Source organism: Schistocerca gregaria, chromosome 4, assembly GCF_023897955.1.
Source record: "Schistocerca gregaria isolate iqSchGreg1 chromosome 4, iqSchGreg1.2, whole genome shotgun sequence".
Taxonomy (NCBI): Eukaryota; Metazoa; Arthropoda; class Insecta; order Orthoptera; family Acrididae; genus Schistocerca; species Schistocerca gregaria.
In genome coordinates this window covers 677,940,906-677,963,397 of record NC_064923.1, presented here as the reverse complement: position 1 = coordinate 677,963,397, position 22,492 = coordinate 677,940,906, and the positions used below count along the sequence as shown (strand labels likewise).

The 22,492-nt window shown below is 38.8% G+C and overlaps 1 protein-coding gene across 2 annotated transcripts in view; it reads right to left on the bottom strand.

The window, feature by feature from the left end:
• LOC126267457 (uncharacterized) overlaps positions 1 to 22,492 on the bottom strand; it is a 395,985-nt gene that overhangs the window by 289,944 nt on the left and 83,549 nt on the right. For both annotated transcript variants that reach the window (XM_049972726.1, XM_049972727.1), the window contains exon 8: positions 3,907 to 4,162. In XM_049972726.1, coding sequence (XP_049828683.1) covers positions 3,907 to 4,162 — 256 coding nt within the window. The remainder of the gene's footprint in view (positions 1 to 3,906; positions 4,163 to 22,492) is intronic.

The following is a 22,492-nucleotide window of genomic DNA, read 5'->3' as shown; positions in this document are numbered from 1 at the left end:
TGGGGAAGGCGAGCCAAAGGATGCGTTTCATTGGCAGGGCACTTAGAAGCTTACACTACACTCGTTCGTCCTCTGTTAGAATATTGCTGCGCGGTGTGGGATCCTTACCAGGTGGGATCGATGGAGGACATCGAAAGGGGGGCAAAAAAGGGCAGCTCATTTTGTATTATCACGTAATAGGGGAGAGAATGTGGCAGATATGATACACGAGTTGGGATGGAAGTCATTAAAGCAAAGATGTTTTTCGTCACAGCGAGATCTATTTACAAAATTTGAGCCATCAACTTTCTCTTCCGAATGCGAAAATATTTTTTGAGCCCCACCTACATAGGCAGGAATTATCATCACAATAAAATAATAGAAATCAGAGCTCAAACAGATAGGTTTAGGTGTTCGTTTTCCCCACACGCTGTTTGGAAGTGGAATGCTAGAGAGATAGTATGATTGTGGTTTGATGAACCCTCTGCCAAGCACTTAAATATGAATTGCAGAGTAATCATGTAGATGTAAAAAAGGCTATTTCATTACTCACAGTTGACCAGAAGTTCTGGACTCAAGAGAATAATTTTTTCTAATTTCCATATTAAACAGGTTTTCCCTTAGCCAGTATACAAACAACTGATGAATGTTCCATGTGAAAATAAAAATGCTTTGTTCAAAGTATTAGATCTGAACAGTAAGAGAAGAAGAAAAGAAGCAGTAGCAGCCTTTTTCAAAGCAAAGTTGTTTCTCATAACATCCATATTTGATGTAATTTAGAGGCAATTATTACTACGATCAGATTACGACTGGTTATAATTTGTTGTTGTACACACTATAGAAGTAGTCCACAGTGATTTCTCCCAGTTAATGAATAACTTTAGTTGTTCCACATCCTTCAAGGCTCTCCTTGATGATGGAATTTGTCGAATACGATATGTAAATGAATGAACAAATGAGATTTTGTCCAAAAAGTTTGTCTCCTTTTCTGTGAGTAGTGATCTGTCCTCATATTGTAATCCATCCTGAATTTTCATCACAAGATAGCTGTCTTCATTTGAGCCATGTGCTTATGTTTTGTTAGCCATGTAAGATGGAAACCACTCAGTAACTACTATCCTTATCCCTGTAATTCAAGCCTCTTTATTAAAATATTAAGATTAATTGCGGCAAGTGTCATTCACAGATGTAAGAACTTCAGTTATGCAAGTCTCAGTGAATCCACTGTATACATGTTATGAACAAAATATACTGGTACTGTACTATAAATACAATATAAATACTTAAATGACATTTTAAATTATTCTCTGTGCAATGACATTAGAGTTACAAAGCTGATTATCTTCATAGCGTTGCATTTATTTTTCTTAATGTCAAAGAAGCTCACACTAATGTAAATAAAAAGAACTACACACTAAAAGTAAATCAACAAATGTTTATTACAAGACTAACGGTTTTATATGGAAATTCATTAACATATATTTTCAGAAGAATGCTGAAGATTAGATGGGTAGATCACATCACTCTGTGCGGTACTAAGAAAAGTTATTAAAAAGTCCAGAAGCATGTGTATCATGTCTGAGATCAGTAACTCTGATAATAAAATTAAAGCAATTTGGAATATTATTGAAAGGGAAACAGGGCAACCAAGAGCACAGGAAGACTTTAGTGCAATAAAATTGAATGACAAGTGCACTAACAAACAATCAGAAATTGAAAATATTTTGAATAATCATTTTTTAAATGTTGTGGAGAAAATAGGATCTAGATCTTCACTAGAAGAGGCAAGGCTATTAATAGAAGAGGCCATACCTGCACAGTTTGAAACAGCTGTAATTCCACCAACCTCTTCCTCTGAAATCAGTAAAATAATAAACTCACTGAAAAGTAAAAGCTCTTACGGAATTGATGGCATTTCCAGCAAAGTACTTAAAGCTTGTTCCCCACAGATAAGTAGAATTCTCAGCCACGTATGTAATAGCTCTTTGGAGCAGGGTGTTTTCCCTGATAGACTGAAATATGCCATTGTAAAACCATTGCATAAAAAGGGGGATATGTCGGATGTCAACAACTACCGCCCAATCTCTCTTCTGACAGCTCTATCAAAAATTTTTGAGAAAGTAATGTATTCAAGAGTAGCCTCCCATATTTGTAAAAATAAAGTACTAACAAAATGTCAGTTTGGTTTTCAGAAAGGCTTTTCAACAGAAAATGCTATATATGCTTTCACTGATCAAATATTAAATGCTCTGAATAACCGGACATCACCCATTGGTATTTTTTGTGATCTCTCAAAGGCCTTTGATTGTGTAAATCATGGAATTCTTTTAGATAAGCTAAATCATTATGGTTTGAGTGGGGCAGTGCACAAATGGTTTAATTCATACTTAACTGGAAGAATGCAGAAAGTTGAAATAAGTGGTTCGTGTAATGTTAAAACAGCTGATTCCTCAAACTGGGGTGCTATCAAGCACGGGGTCCCACAGGGTTCGGTCTTAGGTCCTTTACTGTTCTTGATATACATTAATGACTTACCATTCCACATTGATGAAGATGCAAAGTTAGTTCTTTTTGCTGATGATACAAGTATAGTAATAACATCCAAAAACCAAGAACTAAGTGATGTAATTGTAAATGATGTTTTTCACAAAATTATTAAGTGGTTCTCAGCAAACGGACTCTCTTTAAATTTTGATAAAACACAGTATATACAGTTCCGTACAGTAAATGGCAAAACTCCAGTAATAAATATAGAATTTGAACAGAAGTCTGTAGCTAAGGTAGAATTTTCAAAATTTTTAGGTGTGTCCATTGATGAGAGGTTAAACTGGAAGCAACACATTGATGGTCTGCTGAAACGTCTGAGTTCAGCTACATATGCTATTAGGGTTATTGCAAATTTTGGTGATAAGAATCTCAGTAAATTAGCTTACTATGCCTACTTTCATTCACTGCTTTCGTATGGCATCATATTCTGGGGTAATTCATCGTTGAGTAGAAAAGTATTCATTGCACAAAAACGTGTAATCAGAATAATTGCTGGAGCCCACCCACGGTCATCCTGCAGACATCTATTTAAGGATCTAGGGATCCTCACAGTAACCTCACAGTATATATATTCCCTTATGAAATTTGTTGATAATAATCCAACCCAATTCAAAAGTAATAGCAGTGTGCATACCTATAACACCAGGAGAAAGGATGATCTTCACTATGCAGGGTTAAATCTGACTTTGGCACAGAAAGGGGTAAATTATGCTGCCACAAAAGTCTTTGGGCACCTACCAAACAGCATCAAAAGCCTGACAGATAGCCAACTAACATTTAAAAATAAATTAAAAGAATTTCTAGATGACAACTCCTTCTACTCATTGGCTGAATTTTTAGATATAAAGTAAGTAAAAAAAAAAAAAAAAAAAAAAAAACTTAATCATTAGTGTCATGCAATATTTTGTGTAATGTAATTTCTTGTACAGACATCTTTTATTAACCTGACACGTTCCACATCATTACGAAGTGTCGTATTCATGATCTATGGAACAAGTATTAATCTAATCTAATCTAATCATAGCTAATGACGAAGTATTGAATAAGATTGGGGAGAAAAATTTGTGGCACAACTTGACTAGAAGAAGGGATCGGTTGGTAGGACATGTTCTGAGGCATCAAGGGATCACAAATTTAACATTAGAGGGCAGTGTGGAGAGGGCAAAAATCATAGAGGAAGACCAAGAGATTAATATACTAAGCAGATTCAGAAGGATGTAGGTTGCAGTAGGTACTGGGAGATGAAGAAGCTTGCACAGGATATAGTAGCATGGAGAGCTGCATCAAACCAGTCTCAGGACTGAAGACAACAACAACAACAACATTTTAAAAAAGTGTGCCTACAACTATTCTACAGTTTACATGGGCACATAAACTTACACTGACATCATATCTCCGATATGCCACTATATTAACTAAGTAAGCATCACTGATAACAATCATTTGACCAATTGTAAAATAATAAAAGGAAGATCTGACAATTTCATTCACAACTTCTTCACGAGAACTGGCATCTGGCATAGTACTATAAAACATCAGCAGTTCAAACAGATCTTTTCTAAGAAGTGGCTTCTTAATAAGGAAATCAGATATATGTGCTAAGCCAAATTTCTGCCCCAGAGGATCTGTCTGCAACCTAGAAAAAAAACACAATTACAATACAATTGAATCCATTACAACTGAAGATGAAATGAACAATATAGGAAAAGACAGATTGTTACTTACTGTAAAGATGACATGTTAAGTTGCAGACAAATGGAACTAAAATAAGCTTACACATAAATTGTGTTTTGATTGTGCCTGTCTGCAACTTAACATCTCATCTTCATGGTAAGTAGTACTCTATCTTTTCCTCTAATGTAAAAAATTCCAACTTGGAGTTTCCATTATCTCATGAAAAATGTAATATTGGTTGTAAAGTGGTCTCTTAAGATCTAGGCTCATGTTTAATCGTAAACTCCTTTCACACAGGGAGAGCACAATGAAGGGGAGGTGCTTACAACAATGCTGCAAAATATATGACAGTATTATTCTCAGTAAATTCAAATGTAAGAGAGAATGAAAAATCACCATCATTGTTTGTCAACAAAGGAAAAATAGGGGAAATGATTCATATAGTCACAACATTTTGTATAGTGGTAGTAGAGTGTGCCTGAGCAATGTGCCTTATAAATCATCAGCAATACAAAACATAAAACACACCCACAAAAATGCACACGCACACAACCCCCCCCCCCCCCCCTCCCACACCCACCCACACACACACACACACACACACACACACACACACACACACACACACACACACACACACACACACACACACACAACCTGGGAAATGTTAATTTTTTGGCAAGAAGTGTAAACTCATCATAGATTACAGATTATTAGTTACCAATAAACAGTAGTATAAGAAAAACATATAGACAGTATACATGAATTGCTCATTGGTGAAAGGCACAAAATCTAATTTTTAAAGTTTTGAGATAAATACAATAAAATATTTTTCCACTCTTGTGATGTAGGAAGAGACTTAATTGTTTGTGTGTGTCAAGTCTGAGAGCAAAAATATTCGCATTCTTGGTTTATTTCTGAATGAATATATGCACATGGAAGCATGAAAACAAAACTGTAATTGCACATTGGTGTTGATAGGTTTACAATGTTTTGAGTAATTGCATCTTTGACAACATCTTAACAGCTGTATTAGTTGTCAGGCTGCAGTGCTTACAATATGTTACAATGGAATATGACATCTGGTTTTATGTACATGACATGCAAGAATTTGATAAGCTGAGTATGGAACATATAACATAACAAATGTGCTTGACAATGGCTCAGAGCCAAAATTTGCTAACAGCATGATTTTAATAAAGCACAATTTTTATACAGACCCACTATTGATAAAACAGTGGCACTATTGTCACAGATACTGAACAACAAAACAGCTATTGAAACAAGTCACACTGTTAGAATAGGCAGGTAATGTGTTTTCTCTGACACAGCCATTCTAGCATTTCAGCAAAGAATGCTTCACTTGCCTCAGAAGTCATGACATAACTATGAGTTATACTGTTTGGTTTATTTGATTCTACTCATCCTTCCTCATAGCCCTTTCTCAACTGTTTCGTAACAGGATAATTTCTTGATTCAGGTTAAAATAAATTGAATGTGTGATAGAGTATGCTCCCAATAAAGAGACAAGCAACCACTTTGCCAGGATGATCTGCAGAATACTAGAACACTGAGAAAGAGACAGGCGCAAACAGCACCTTCATGTATCTGGGAACATCCATCCTTGTTGATTCATCATTTAGAGTTGTTTTCCTTAAAGCTTAGACCACCAAGCATCCACATCAATGACATCAGTTCATTCCACCATTTGTACTGAAACATCCCTTTCTGAATTACCAATTGTACAATGTTCTTTTGGGGTGTAGATTCTGTCACAGCATTTACTGTTTTCCTTGAAAGCACCAAAATCCCTATTGCATTACATGAAGATATATACATCTAATAGCGAAATCGTGCATAACTTGCTTGAATCTTTTACGGTATCTTGAGCTGAGCCCATGCAGAAATGAATAGACGAATGATTCCTATTTTTGCCTGGAGACACATCTGAGTACAAGTAAAGTTTCTTTGTGTCTGGCTTGATCTCACTAGCGAGACAGTACAATATGAATGAGCACACATCATTGGTCCCTTTCTTGGCCTGCTACTCATCATAAATGTATACTTTGGAACTCTTCTAATGGAGGTTGTGTATAGCAAGTACATCCACACAGCTGCCTTTGGTAGAATACTACCTGGACATGTATATGAGGTAAAGCTAAATTTTTCATGTAGTTGAAGGTAATGCAGATTTTTATCATTAAGCTGACACGATTCTAAGTACAATTTCAAAGAGGAATAAAATTTGCAACTTCTGTGCTTGTGAATAGTTAGAACATTTGCTGCTGCTAATATAACATTTTGTGATAAATGCGGAGACTTTATCTTTGTTTGAAGTTCTTGACAGATACTACACACTGGGAGTCTACCAAATCTGTAGCTAAAGTTCCCATTGAAACACTGAACATATACTGTATATTTTACTTATAGATTAGGATGTTCCTCACAATAATCTCAAATTTTTTTTAAGATTCAGCCTTGCTTTCAAGTAATTTACTTCTTCACTCCCACAATGAGAGGTTTTGAAAGGAAACTTGAGAACTTTGTCCCAAATTTCAGTGGAGATTTCCCATGATATACACGCTTCTGCTATACTATGTGTAAACTAATGAATGCATTCCTACAGACCTGCAGATACTCCTGATGTCTAATTACAAAATATGTATATGCAGGGTCACATTCCACTTGTGGTTGTTTACTGTTTTAGTTAATGGGATACCATTAAATCAGTCTCAGTAAGTGTATATCCTGTTCATTTTTTGTTCCATAATTGCAAAAGCACAAAATAACTCGAGTCTCTCTCTTCTTGCAACATATTGAAGTAGTGACGATTGCCCCTAAAATGAACATGAAAGTCACCTAGGTGAAATTTTTGTCTGACTTCAGTTAAATAATCTTAACTTCAGCATTAACAATTATTTGGATACCTTTCATGGAAGTTAAATTGCTGAACAGATAATACTTAAGTAAAAGTATTAACTTACACCATAGCTGTGGGAAGGTCAAATACAGGGTGTACCCAAAAGAATTATCTGATTCCACACATCTATATTTCTGAAACTAATAAACATACACAATGAATTTTGGTTTTGGGTGAACAGGAAATTCAAAAAGTTTTTTTTTTAACATCTTTCCATAGGTGTTCAATATGGTGCCCTTCAGATGCATTGCATATGTCAATGCAGTATTGAAGTTGTTCCCACACTGCAGCAAGCATATCTTGAGTTACAACTGCCACAGCTACTGTTATGTGATGTCACAGTTCATTCATTGTTGTTGGTAATGGAGGCACATAAACAGAGTCTCTTCTAAATCTCCACTAGAAACAATCATATACAGTCAGATTTGCTGACCTTGGATGCCAGTAATGTAAGGCTGAACAGTTTCCTAATATTGTCACAATCCTCTGATTTAAATTTCCTGCACTTCCCTATGCCAGTGTGGTCCGGCCCCTTCCTGTTGGTAAATGAAGTCATTTGAATCAGTCCCCAATCATGGGAAAAGAAAGTTCTCAATCATAGCGAGATATGTGCTCCCTGTAACAGTACTCTCAGTAAAGAAAATACGACCATGTACCTTTTTCCATGAAACCGTATGAAACATAACATCTTCGAGAGTCCATAATGTTGTACAACTTCATGTGGTTGTTCCATATCCTATATTCTCACAATAAGATGGTTCACCTTTCCATTTAAATGAAGTATTGTCTCATCATTAAACACTAACTGTGGAAGAAAACTGTCATCTCCCATCTTGACAAGACGTAAATTTCAGAACTCCACACAAAGGGCTTGCAGTATTTGAATTTTATCTGGTTTGATGTGTAAACACTGATGCAACACATGCCATAAGGACATCGGGGGTATGCTGAGCTGTCAAGCTGCATGGCGAATGCATTTCTGTGGATTCCTTGTGAAACTATGCCAGAAGCATTCGACATTGTGTCAGACACTCTGGGATGACCCAGCAATTTGCCTTTACACAAATGACCTGTTTCTTGGAATTGTCCCTGCCACTGTCTAATGCTCTGTGCCATAGGATGATTCACACCACACCTAGTATGGAAGTCACACTGTACGTTATTACTGACCTGCACCATGCAAAACGTAGAGCACAAAATGCTTCCTGTTGTCTTGACACGATTTTTACTAGAAGTGAAGTGGGCTCACACTGGTGCTACCTAGTGAGAACCATGTGAAACTCTAGTTAGCTCTTTCCAACAGTATGTTGTTCACTCACATATCTCAAATAACATAGGAATTTTTTTTTTTTTTAATCAGATGATTCTTTTTGAAACACCCGGTACTTTTCTAAGGAACTATCTATCCTGCACAGCTTTTATATGCAGTATCCTTTACCCTTGATCACTTTACTTCATTCCTAGCTTAATTTTCTTCTTTGAGATGATATTTCTTTCCTGCCATAACTTCTTTATCCATGAAGGAACTAGGTTTATGAACACAACAAGAAAAAGGTCAATAATATGCACAGAACAACAACCACATATGATATACCATCAATGACAACACTCATTATCCATGTAAACAAAAGCAAGCAAGTACGCCAGTCTTGACATCCAAAACATAGCAGTGGTCTCTGTATAGGTCAGTTGGCACTGATAGATATTTTGTGTTGAAATGCATGAACTGCAGGATTAAATTCGTCTCAACACAGCATAACTAAGCTGAAGGCTGTGGTAATGGCAAAAGTGCTGCCAGGGCATCGTTCCTTTCAACAACAACATGCACTTCCTTCATAGAATGCAAAAATTGTGCTAAAATGAATTTGTCAAAAACGTAGACTTTTGCCATTCAACATTGATTGATTCATATGTGTACCTCTGTACACTGCTCTACACTACTAGATGGGAAATTGGTTCTTTGTGATCCTTTATGGCATTTGTAGCATTCTTATGGGAAAGACGAGTTCCCCAACCACAACTTTACTCCACATTTCTATTTTACTTACTGGCTATATCCCTAAGCATTCCGCACTCAGTACGAGTAGACAAAATTACACTCTGCTTGTGTTTATATAGTAGTGTTATTTCCAATTTGTTAACAATGGCAAAGAAGTGTTTATTTTAAAAATGTGATGTCAGTGGCCTACATAATGTTGATGGGAAAGGAATTGGATTGGTAAATATGGCACCTTACTGTTGGCTATTGTTGACAGCATATTTTAAAGCTGAGCACACTAGTGTAACCACCTGGTGGTGAATTAATGAATGGCAAGGAACTTGCTGTACTTTTTTCCCCATTAATTGGGTCACTAGCAGACTGGAGTGCAGAGAGTGAGTTACCATGAACAGTTCAGTGACAGAGTTGTTCTTATGAGAATTGAAAGCAAACCAACATCGACAATGATAATTCAGGTACTCACACCAATGTTGCAAGATGAAGAGGTAGATAAAGTATGAGAGGATACTGAATGGGTAATTTCGTACATAAAGTGAGATGAAAATCTAATAGTCATGGAGGATTGGGATGCCTTGTTCGGGAAGGAGTAGAATAAAGGGTTATGGGAGAATATGGGCTTTGTAGTAGGAATTACAGAGAAGAAAGACTAATTGAGTTCTGCATAAAAGTTCAGCTAGTAATAGCAAGTATTCTGTTCACTGAGACTAGTCAGAAAGAATTGGTGCACAAAGAAGTGGGATACAGAAACACTAAGGTATGAGGAAATATGCTGGAAGTCCTTTGAGGCTCTAGATGCTGCAATAAGGGTTAGCCCAGTATGTAGTTCAGTTGAGGAGGAGTGGACATCATTAACAAGGACAAACACAGAATTTGGTGGGAAAAAAAACCATAGGTACAAACAGGGTAACTGCAAAGAAACCACAGATGACAAAAGAAATATTTCAGTTGATTGATGAAAGAAGGAAGTACAAAAATCTTCGGGGAAATTCAGTAGTACAGAAAAACAAGTCCCTTAGGAATGAAATAAATGGGAAGTGCATGAAAGCTAAGGTGAAATAGCTGCATGAAAAATGTGAAGAAATCAAATAAGACACGATTGTCAAAATGACTGACACAGCTTGTAAAAAAGTCCAAACAACTTAAAATTGCAGGGGTGGAACATTAAAAGTGTAGAGGAGAGAGTGGATAGGTGGAAAGAGTACAGTGAAGGCTTCTATGAGGCAGAAGACTTGTCTGGTGGCATGATAGAAGAAAAAACATGAGTCAATGTGGAGGAGACAGGGTATCCAGTATTTAGAATCAGAATTTGAAGAGGTTTAGAAGACTTAAGATTGAATAAGGCAGAAGGTATGGGTAACATTCCATCAGAATTTCTAAAATCAATGGGGGAAATGACTACAAGATGACTATTCATAGTGTAGAATGTACAAGACTTGCTATATGCTATCTGACTTTTAGGAAAAAAATCATCCACACAATTCCAAAGATTGCAAGAATTGCTGCACAATCAGCTAAAAAGCTCATGGATTCAAACTGCTAACTAGAATAACATACAGAAGCATGGAAAAGAAAATATAAGGATGTGTTAGATGACAATCAATTTGGCTCCAGGAAAGATAAAGTCACCAAAGAGGCCATTCTGACATTGCTGTTGATAACAGAAGCAAGATTACAGAAAAATCAAGACATGTTCATACGATTTGTTGACTTGGAAAGAGCATTGGAGAGTGCCACTTGATGCAAGACATTTGAAATTCTGAGAAAAACAGGGGTAAGATTTAAGGAAAGATGGGTAATGTACAATATGTACAAGAGCCAAGAGGGAACAATACAAGTGGAAGACCAAGAACAAAGTGCTCAGATTAAAAATGGTGTAAGGCAAGGATGTAGTCTTTTGCCCTTACTATATACACTGAAGAAACAATTATGGAATCAAAAGAGGTTCAAAAGTAGGATTAAAATTCAAGGTGAAAGGATACCGATGATAAGATTCGCAGTTCACATTGTCATCATCAGAGAAGGTCAAGAAGAACTACGCGATCTGCTGAATGGAACTAACAGTCTAATGAATACAGTATACAGACTGGATGCCAATGATATGAGGGACCTTCCATGCCAGAGTATCTCTGTAAGGAAACTTCTAAAGCCAGAGCAAATGCTGCATGACAGATAGAAAAGGAAAAGAAGCAGCATATGGTTACAGACAGACCAAATGCTAAATGACATGAGTATGGACTAAAGTAACACTTATTATTGGAATTACAATCACATGGGATATGAAGCAAAGCTGGTAACTGGATTGAAAATTTCTTGTTTTGTTTTAGGGCACAAAAACAACTGGGGTCATATTCTCTTACATCAAAACTATACAGGTTGGAGAAAAATTGTATCAAAAAATTTAAACCCCAGAGAGCTGATGCCAGTAGGAACCAAAATTACTAATGTTGTGTATGTCAACAATGCAAAATTTTTAAACTATGGAAACTTGGCGCTATGCACTTCGATTGGCTGTGGGATTGCCCTGTTGCCAGATTCTCTGGACATCTCATGACCACAAATGCTTTGTCTGCCAGAGATCACGATGTATCCAAGGTGGCCCGCACGCTCGGTGGTAGTTTTCCGCCCTTCTGCTCTGGGGGGTGAATCCGCTGGGGTCCCAACACATCCATTGTAGATTCATTATAAGACATACCAGGAACAAACCAGCGAACAACTGTTAGTTAGCATACAGAAAGTCTTTTACAAATTGTGTCTACTCTGAAAAGGGCCTTTTTTGTAGCTAGGACATTGTTTACTTAAAGCAGGTGCTCAACCTGGTGAACCTCTGATGTGACACAAGCTTGGTAATGTTGAATTGTGTTTTGCCAAACTCTTTCAAAGATTCCTGGCATTGCTCTGATGTGATTGGCGGCATGTTGAATGCAATCCATTAATTCCTCTTTGTTTCTAGGTGGTTCGTGTCTGTGTGGGTGAACTAGATCCTTGAAGAATCCCCACAGGAAGAAGTCTTGATGCATGAGGTCTGTTGATAGTGGGAGCCATGCCCTATGAGCACCTCTGCCAATTATCCAGTCATTGAAGAGTTCATTTAAATATCCACATACAGCATGGTTCATGTGCGGATGCCCCATCATCCTGCAACCACATGCATAGCCGTATGTGTTAGGGAACATCTTTCACCAGGCCAGGTAGAGTTTCTTGAAAAAGTGAAGGTAATTTGCCCCAGTAATTTAAGGAGGTAGACAGACTGGTCCAATCAGATGGTCACCCACAATGCCTGCCCAAATGTTGAGTGAAAATTGTTCCTGGTGTCCATGGACATATGTGATTTAAGGATTTCCCTTGCCCAGTAATGAACGGTATGAATGTTGTAAAGGCCATCCCGATGGTAGGTTCAGTCATCAGTAAACAAAACAATTGCAGGAAAGTTGGGATCTTGTGCAACATGTTGCAGAAACCACCATCAAAACTCTAGCCTGTGTTCATAGTCTGTCACAGGATTTAGGTCTTGGACAGGGAGGAAACTAAATGGATGCTGGCCATCATCCCACAAAACCTCCCAAAAAGTAAAAAACACTCTGAAAAATATTGACATTGTACTGGATAACACAGAGAAAAGAAAGTTGACACAGATGAGTCCCACTGCACCTGCCCTCCGAAGCCAACCAAAAATCCACAAACCGAATCTTCCTATGAGACCAATACTAGATTTCAGAAAATCCCCCACTTACAAGCTTGCAGGATACATGGTAAAACTACTGTCTGAAAATTTCAAAATACAAGAAGACAGAACCATTAAAAACACTACACAGCTAATACAACAAATAAAAGATATAGAAATTCCAGACACAGCAACACTCCTCTCATTTGATATAGAAAACATGTATTCCAACATACCAGTACCAGAAACAATACAAATCATAGATAAGAACCTGAAAACTTATAGTCAACTCCCCAATGAACAGATTAAGGAAATACACACACTAATAAAGCTCATAACAGAACAAAACTACTTCCAGTTCAATAATGAATTTTATATACAAGAAGATGGATTACCAATGGGGTCCCCAGTTTCAGGAGCCTTAGCAAATATTTTTGTAAACCACATTGAACAGATCATTTTCACAAAAATAGCAGCATAAGAATACAACATATTATATTGGTTCAGGTATATGGATGACATCCTTTGTTTAATAGATGAACCACAAACAAAAATTGAGAAACTACATACTGACATCAACAAGATACATAAAAATATAAAATTCACAATTGAAAAAGAACAGAACAACCAAATAAACTTTCTGGATATAACAATCAAAAAACAAAACAATAAGCATACATTTGAAATTTACCGTAAACCCACAGCTACGGACATTATCATTCCCCAATCCTCGAACCACCCACATGCACAAAAGCAAGCAGCACTTCGACATATGATCCATAGACTCAACACAATACCACTCACCAAAGAAAGCTACCAAAAAGAACTGGACATAATAATGCAGATAGCACAAAATAATGGTTACAATAATAATACAGTCACATAGCTAAACAACAAAATTAAAAGAAAAATAAAAGCAGAAAGCACCAAAACAAAGACAACACAACAGAACCAAACACAAACACACAGTCCCATAACAACTACACAGGATGATCAGAAAAAGAAGAAAGAAAACACAAGATGGTACACAATGACATATAAACACAAACTCACCCATAAAATCACCAACCTTTTCAAAAGACAGGGAATAAATATAGCATACACAACAGACAATTCTATACAAAAATACACTCCAAAACTGACAAAAAACAGACATATACCAGAAAGCAGGTATATATCAATTACAGTGTAACACTTGTGATGGCAGATACATAGGGCAAACAGGCAGGACATTTGATATCAGATACAAAGAACACATGAGAGCCTGGAAATAGGGGAAAAACCACTCCACATTTGCAGAACACCTAAGAGAAAATGACCACAAACCAACCACTAGAGAAGATGACATGAAAATAATTAGACTCAACAATAAAAAACACCTCCTAACCATGCAAGAAAATTATCACATACAGAAAACCAAAGCAGAAAAGAAAATCCTGTTGAATGACCAAATACAGATGGCAAACAGTTCATTATTTACACTAATAGATAAAATAATAGAATAACACACCCAAAAGTATTACAGCACCAAACATCAAACATATCTGTCACCAAAGTTTTCAACCACTCGCTAATAAACTAGTACACACACACACACACACACACACACACACACACACACACACACACACACACACACACACACACACAAATTACACTCATGAACTGACTCTCTCTCTCTCGCTCTCTCTCATACACACATGAACACGGTATAAACAGCACAAATAGAAGGTAGTTTCAAACACATACTTTGATAGGTTGGCAACAAATACGTGAACATGCCAAAGAAGGGGAAACGCGAAATGGAGTCGCAATATTTACGTTTGTGAAAGGCAGTGTCACACGAAATAGTTGTGTCGAGTGTCAAAACCACAAGATTTCACCACGAAAAGTGTGAGAAACATGGGAAACAGTGTAAGGAAGGCCAGAACTCGAAGTTATGAGTATGTGGCAGTGAAAAAAGTGGTAGTGCGACCTCTACACCAGATGTGAGAAAACGCAGATCAGCAAATTGTAAGTAACTACTTTTTTACAAAAATCGCGACGTGAACTGTTTAATAATCTAAAACTAAACAAAAATGTATCTTTGTAGATCCCACTGATGATGCCTTAAAACAAGAAAAGGCGAAACGCGTATGGGAGAAATAAACTAAATAGCAGCAGCAAAAGGCAGTTTAATTTACAAAACAAGTATGCCTGGAATAGATTGAAAACAGCTGTTTATCGCCGACGTGACCCATCTACCACTCTTAAGGATCTACGCTGAGTTGCCATTGAGCAGTGGGGCAATCTGGGCGAATAGTGCCTTGATGACCTTATGGATAGTGTACTATGATGAATACAGGCATGCATCAATGCAAGAGTACTATTGGATATCAGAGATACCGGTGTGTATAGCAATCTGGACAACCACCTCTGAAGGTCTCAGTGTATGGTGGTACAACATGCCATTTGTGGTTTTCATGAGCAATAAAAATAATGTTTATGTTGATATCTATTTCAATTTTCTGTACAAGTTCCAAAACACTCGGAACTGAGGTGATTCAGAGCTTTTACTATGTATGTTGGACTTAGAAATATGAAAATTTGTGTGAAGTTTCAGTTTAGTATAGAAACATTAACTACATAACCCCACTGAGCTACCTGTAATAGTTTGCGAGTAATTTGCTGAAAACTAAATTTGGATCAAAAACATCCTTAACTGTAGTAATGAAGTATCTGTAATATTAATGCTGGGAAGTTTTGGTTACAGCATGTGATGAAACATATTCAATAATAGAGCTATACCAAGTTTCAAGGCCTGGATGTAAATAATAACAAATATAAGGTCTCTGTAAGTTGTTGTTCAGAAGTCATGTTGTTCTGTCAGTTCTGTTCTAAAAATTATAGACAGCAAAGTTTATTTGTAGGTAAGGTAAAACTACTACTGCTGACAAAAATTACGAAGATTCTAAATTGATTCATGACAGCGTTATAAAATATTGTGTGCCCGAGAAAGCAGCCGTTTAGAGGCTGCTACCGTGAGCATAGAGCGAATAACAGCATATGTTCCCTTGGTCATCTGCTGTGCCAGTATATAAATACAGCCCAAGAGGCAAGACTAGTCTTCACATTGCACCCAGCCACCGTAAGACCGGCGTCAGTCAAACGCCGGAGTACGCAATGCCTTGGATGTTGTCACAGCCGGACCGCAACTAAACACATGTATTTGGTACAAATAGGAAGTGGAATCTTGAGGGTTGTACACCATCCTGGATCACTTAGATATTGCGGAAGTAACTGTTAGTGTGACACCCATAATGTTGACAAATCCGTGTGGCAAGTGGTGGCAATTATTTTCCACTTTTGTGGCAAACAATTATTTTTATTATCAGAAGTCAGTGTGAAAGACAATTCAATAGGAACTTACCACAGAGGTCACCTCTGAACTGCTGATAGTGCTGTTTACGCTGGACAGATTTATTATTAGTATTAAAATAATGAATATTACAATGTGGTGTGTATGAAACTTTATAAAATACATTTGTCAATTAGAACTCAAAATCTTCTTTTATAATCATAGTCCTGAGCCCACTGAGCAAATTGGGAACAAAAACATTTCTTTCAGTGGGCTGGACAAGAATGAGGACTTGCAGACTGGGAACTATTTTCAGTATGTTCTCCGCCTCTTTCTGGCAGACCACAGGACAATATTGTAATATTTCCTCCTATTACTAATGACTGATTATGATTATTATTATTATTGTTAACCCACCACCCCACAAGGTTTACAAAATTGTAAGACTAGATTTTTGGAAGATCTGTTTTAAAAAATGTAAACAATGTGCGTTGTAGTGGCACTACCGTTTAGGATAGGAGAAGTCAGTTTTGATGCAATATTTCTGAGTGCGCAAGTTACAGCCAGGCGCAGGCCTGTTTACAGTGAGTTACGCTCACCAGCAGTTGTGAAGTAAAAGAGATGCCACAGGAGTGTAGAACTGGCAGAAAAAGCACACACAGGGGTTCACAAGGCGCAAGTCACAGGCAGAAGGGGACCACTGGCCAACCTAAGTGTTCCGAGTACGTGACACGAAGCAGTGCGTTTAGCAAAACAGAGGCGCAAAGCCGCATATAAATATGTGCCGGTTCACTAACAAGTCATTCAAGTGTGATAGCTCTCCTGGACGGCAAGGCATGTTGCACCACTGGCTACACAGAGCAGCAGATGGGGCGCCAGCTTTCCAGGCCACGGTGGGTCACCGGTTTGATCCTCTGAGGCCAACGCGGGGTCTGTAGCCAGCCAGCAGCGGGGCACTCCCCAGCTCGCTACCGCGGGCAGTAGTCTTGGCTCCCAACATGAACTGGAGACATCCAGGGCAAGGGCCGCAGATTCAGCTGCAGGATCATGCGCGGTTGTTGCCACCGTGACCCAAGCCACGCTGGTGAGGACACACGGCGCGGCCCACCTTGCAGTTGTCAGCAGGCAGCGCAGGATGAAGGCCGCCGAGTCGGCTGCCGGCACAGCCCTGGTGTCGTCATATCACCGTGGCCGTACAAGGCTGACACATTAGCAGAGCACTTGACGGGTTGCTGAGGTGGCACCCTCAGCACTACGGGACACAGTGACGCAGATCGAGGGGAACGCAGCACTAGTTGGAAACAATAAAACACTTGGAAAGCTCGGACGAGTCTTAATACGGTGCCTTCTACCTCTTCCCACCACATTTGGTGTCAGAATAGTGGACGTCGTCTGTACAGTACGACGTCCAAGCCCACCACCTGCATTACAGTCACAAGATGTGATGAGTTTTGACAAGTTCTTTTTTGTGTTGGACATTTTCTTTCTTTTTGTGTTTTTGAGTATGGCTCATGGCAGACCATTATAGATGTTCTGTATGGGAATAGAGCAGTAAGAATCTTTTTTTCTCATGGCATTTAATTACTTTTGTACTGATTTGAGTATGATGTTTCTGAGTATGATGATACTGAGGTGTATATTGTTTTGTTTCAGGACTAATGGGGAATGAAAGCAACACAATGGCAGAGTGAGGAATGCATGGTGTGTCGTAACCAGAAGTGGTATGGATTTTGTTGGAAAATGTAGTACAGTTGACAGCTGACAACACACACTTGAGGAGTGAAATAACATTTAGTAAGTGTTAGTGTATTTGGAGCAGTAAGAATCTTTTTTTCTCATGGCATTTAATTACTTTTGTACTGATTTGAGTATGATGTTTCTGAGTATGATGATACTGAGGTGTATATTGTTTTGTTTCAGGACTAATGGGGAATGAAAGCAACACAATGGCAGAGTGAGGAATGCATGGTGTGTCGTAACCAGAAGTGGTATGGATTTTGTTGGAAAATGTAGTACAGTTGACAGCTGACAACACACACTTGAGGAGTGAAATAACATTTAGAAGTGAGCGGGAAACTGCATCGGATCAGTCATTGTTGCCTAGGATGCTGCAGCAGGAGATTGATCCAGCTACTGCGAGTTTGATTATTCTGTTTTCTGGCAAGGCACCTGAGGATGTGCAGTCGTTTGTGGAGGACTTGGAAACTTCAGCTATGATGAATGGTTGGTCACATGAACAGTTGTTACATTTAGCCAAGATTAGATTAAAAATGGGTGAAGACATATGAAAGGTGTTCTGAAGTTATAAGGAAGGCAGGACAGTTAAAGCAGCTGAAGGAGGGGCTTTTACAAAGGTACAAGAAGCACAACAGCACTTGGTACTTTAGGCGGAGGTTGAGTACAATGACAAAGAGACGGGGAGATGGTAGAGAAATTCGCAGACAGGATAGGAGAAATTAACAAGTACACTTATGAGTTGGGTCAGTGCAATGAAGCAAGTGGTGTTCTGTTGCAGGAGGCCTATCAAAGGGCACTTTAAGTATTTTTGAGGGGTTACCAGTGCATATGTAATGGAAAGTGCATGAAGGAACTCCAAAAGATTTGTATTCGGTCATTCAGCTGCCAATCCAATGTGACTGAAAAAGATGTGGCAATGGGGGTACGTGATAGACAAACAGTGTTTACATCATGTATAAAAAGTAGTAAGTGTATTTGTATGGAACATGTGCAGAGGCAATGTACCCAGTCACCAAATAATAGGGGAAGGGGTAGAAATAAACAACGTGGAGGATGGAAAAGTGGAGTTAGTAGAGGTGGACAATCAAACAGCAGAGTGGGCCTAAGAGCCATGTAAGGGAGCTCCCGTTTAATTTCAATGCTACAAATATGTATGCAGAGGTGAAATGTTCAGTGGTAGGCTCCATAGGATCTAAAACGTCTAAGATTTTGTTGGACACAGGGCGCAAGTGTCAGTGGCTACTAAGAGTTTAATGGGACAAAGGAAGCTAGACCCACCATGTTATAGCTTGCGTGGAGTGGAGGATAAGAAGTCAGTGAAAGTTGACTTCTGTATAAAGAAAGTCCGATTTAATGCATACATGCAGGTTGTACCATGGGTAAGTGAGGGCTACGATATGATCCTAGGAGTAGATTTCGTGCAATAAAATTGACCTTGGACAAAGAACTGCGGAACTTAGTGGAATGTTATTTCCCTAGGAGAAACTGTTGTCAATGCAGAGATGTCGCAAGGGGCGTTTAACGTAATGAACAAACCAGCTGAACCGCATACATTAGCATTAAGGCTTAATTCACATGAGTGTGTGTGTGGGTGGAGGGGGGGGGGTGGCACCAAGAAGTCACTTTGGGGAAGTGTGGCGTCAAATCTACCTGTGGGTATGGTATGTGTTATTGAACCATTGGAGGATAATGATTTTTGGATCCATTAGATTGTTTTGTGAAACATAGTATTGTATGTGTACAAGAGGGAAACAATGGGTGAGTAGTCCCCGTGAATGTGGGGAATTTTAGCACTGTAGATGCGAATTTGAGAAAAGGAGTTTTAGTAGCGAATTTGGATGTACGAGATGACAAAGACTGGTGTTCGAGAGGTAGCCGTAGTGATCAACCACTAACTGCCGACAGAACAGCATTGTGTGACAAAATTAAGCATTTGAAAGGAGCAAGAGATCATATGGAAGAATAATTCTGGGAATTTAAGGAGTTGTTTTTCCACAAGGGCTGTTACCAGCAACTCCATTAGTTCAACATAAAATACCAACAGGGAATGAAGCACCTGTTTACCGTAACCCATACAGAATACCGAGGTATTTGCAGTCAATTGTGAAGGATTTCATTGATCAGCAGCTTGCAGACGGTATTATACAGCATAGTAATAGATGCTGGGGAGCAGGCATTGTTATTGTGCCTAAAAAATCCAAGGATGCAACTAAGAAATACAGGTTCTTTTGTGACTACTGATACCTCAATAGTAAGACAGTAACAGACGCAAACCCCATTCCAAACATATCCAAGACTTTGGGTCACTTAGGACAGTGCCAGTACTTCCCTAGGATTTGACAAGTGGTTATCATCAGTAAGAGGTGGCTCCAGAGGATCATCCAAAAACTGCTTTCTGTACATCTGGAGGCCCTTGCCAGTACATTAGAATGCCATTCGGTTTGAAAAATGCTCTGGCAATATTTCAGATGTTGCTAGACTGTGTGTTAAGGTGTTTGAAACCACGGCAGTGTCTTGTCTATTTGGATGAGACAGTATTTCCAGGTAGTATGGAGCAGCATAGACAGCGATTAAGAGAAGTTTTTATGAGGCTAAAAGCAGCTCATTTGATGTTGCGCCTGGATAAGTGTCATTTTGCATTAGAAGAAGTAAAATATTTGGGTCATATTATCAGTAAGGATGAAGTGCAAACAGATCCGAGGTTGGTACAGGCTGCAAGGGATTTTCGGGAACCAATACAGTTAAGGAAGTGCAGTCATTCATTGGAATTTGCAATTTCTATTGGAAGTTCGTGAAGGGTTTTGTAGATTTAGCACAGCTGTTGACACAGTTGTTATGGAAGGGTGTGAAATTTGAATGGACAGAAGAATCTCAGAAAGTGTTTGATAAACTGAAAGAAGTGTTAACATCAAGTTTGGTTCTTGTGTTTCCAGATTTTGAAAATGAGTTTACACTAGCATGTGATGCATCAAATCAAGCATTAGGGTGTGTTATTAGTCAGAAGACTGATGGGAAACAACATCCTGTAGCCTAAGCATTTAGGCAGTTGGATGCAGCAGAGGAATTACTCAACAACAGAGAAGGTGGTGATTAGCGTAATCTATGGAATTACGTATTTTCAATGTTATTTATATGAGAAGATTTCAGGTAGTGACAGATCATGCTGCATTGAAGTGGTTGTTGAGGTTGAAGGATCTGTCCTCTAGACTCGCCAGATGGGCTCAGAGGCTTGGTGAATTTGACTACGAGGTGGTGCACAAGCCTGGTAAGCAGCATGGTAATGCAGATACACTAATTAGGAAGGTGGCAAAAATAGAAGTCATAGGTTATGAGCTAGTGGTATAGCAAGAATTACAGGATGCTGACAATGATTGTAAGTTGCATTGGACACTGCTACAATTTAATATGTATGACAGTCTTCTGTGCACGTAAACGAAGTTAGGGCCAAGGGTTGAAGTCCCAGGGAAGCTGAGGGATGAGGTTTTCATAGAAGTGCATGATCACATGTTATCTGGTCACGGAGGGTGTAGAGCGACGAATAGGAGGGTGGCAGAGAGGTAGGAAAGTGGATGTTGATCAGTATATCAAGAATTGTACACCATGTGTGCAGAGAGCAGATTTGAGTCAGAAACAGTTACAGCTACAGCAATTGCCGGAAGCGACATGTCCATTCTCTATGTTGGGGATTGAGGTCTTAGGACCTTTCAGGCAAACACCACCAGGGAACAGATTTGTTCTGACAATAACAGACCATTTTTCGAGGTATGTGGAGATGGTGGCTATGCCAAATCAACGAGCAGCAATGGCCACACAAGCGTTAGTAAACAACTGGATTTTCAAGTTTGGTGTACCAGAGAAAATAATTACCGACCAAGGAACCAACTTCATGTTGGATTTAATGAAGGAACCGCGTAAATTGTTGAACATTAAGTAGCTGAGGATGAGAGCATTGCATGCACAGGCCATTGGAAGGGCAGAATGGGTACAGAGGACAATTGGGAAAATGCTGAGTTTTTATGTGGATTCTCATCACCATCAGTGGGACGAGTAATTGAAGCATATTGTATGCACATATAATGCAAAATTCATATAAATACCGATTTGTCTTCATATGAGGTAGTGTACCGGCGAAAAATGCCATCACCTTTTGATTTGGTGAGGCTACAAAAGGAAGGATCAGTAAATCTATACGTCAATTCGCGAAATTCGGGAGGTTTGGAAACAGGTACAAAAGGCAAATATGAAGGGTTTGGAAAGGCAGGAAGATGAAGTGAAGTGGAAAGGAAGTTTACGACAGTATAGAGTGGGGAAATGGGTAATGCTTTCCAGCCACTATATGTAGAAAGGGAAAACGAAGAAGTTCCTCATGAGGTAACAAGGGCCATACCAAATTGTTGAAACCACATCTCCCGTTAACGTTAAGCTTCAGCTGCCAACTGACAACAATAGTACACATTGGGCAGTTACGGCCATTTAAGGGCTGTCCAGATGTGATTCCAGGTGTATCACAGGAAGGAAAGAGAAAGAGGAAGAGGAAGAGAGAGAGAGAGAGAGAGAGAGAGAGAGAGAGAGAGAGAGTGAAGAGAGGTGCTAAGCACAGAGAAAACCATGAAGATAGAGTACAGCAAGAAGTACTGT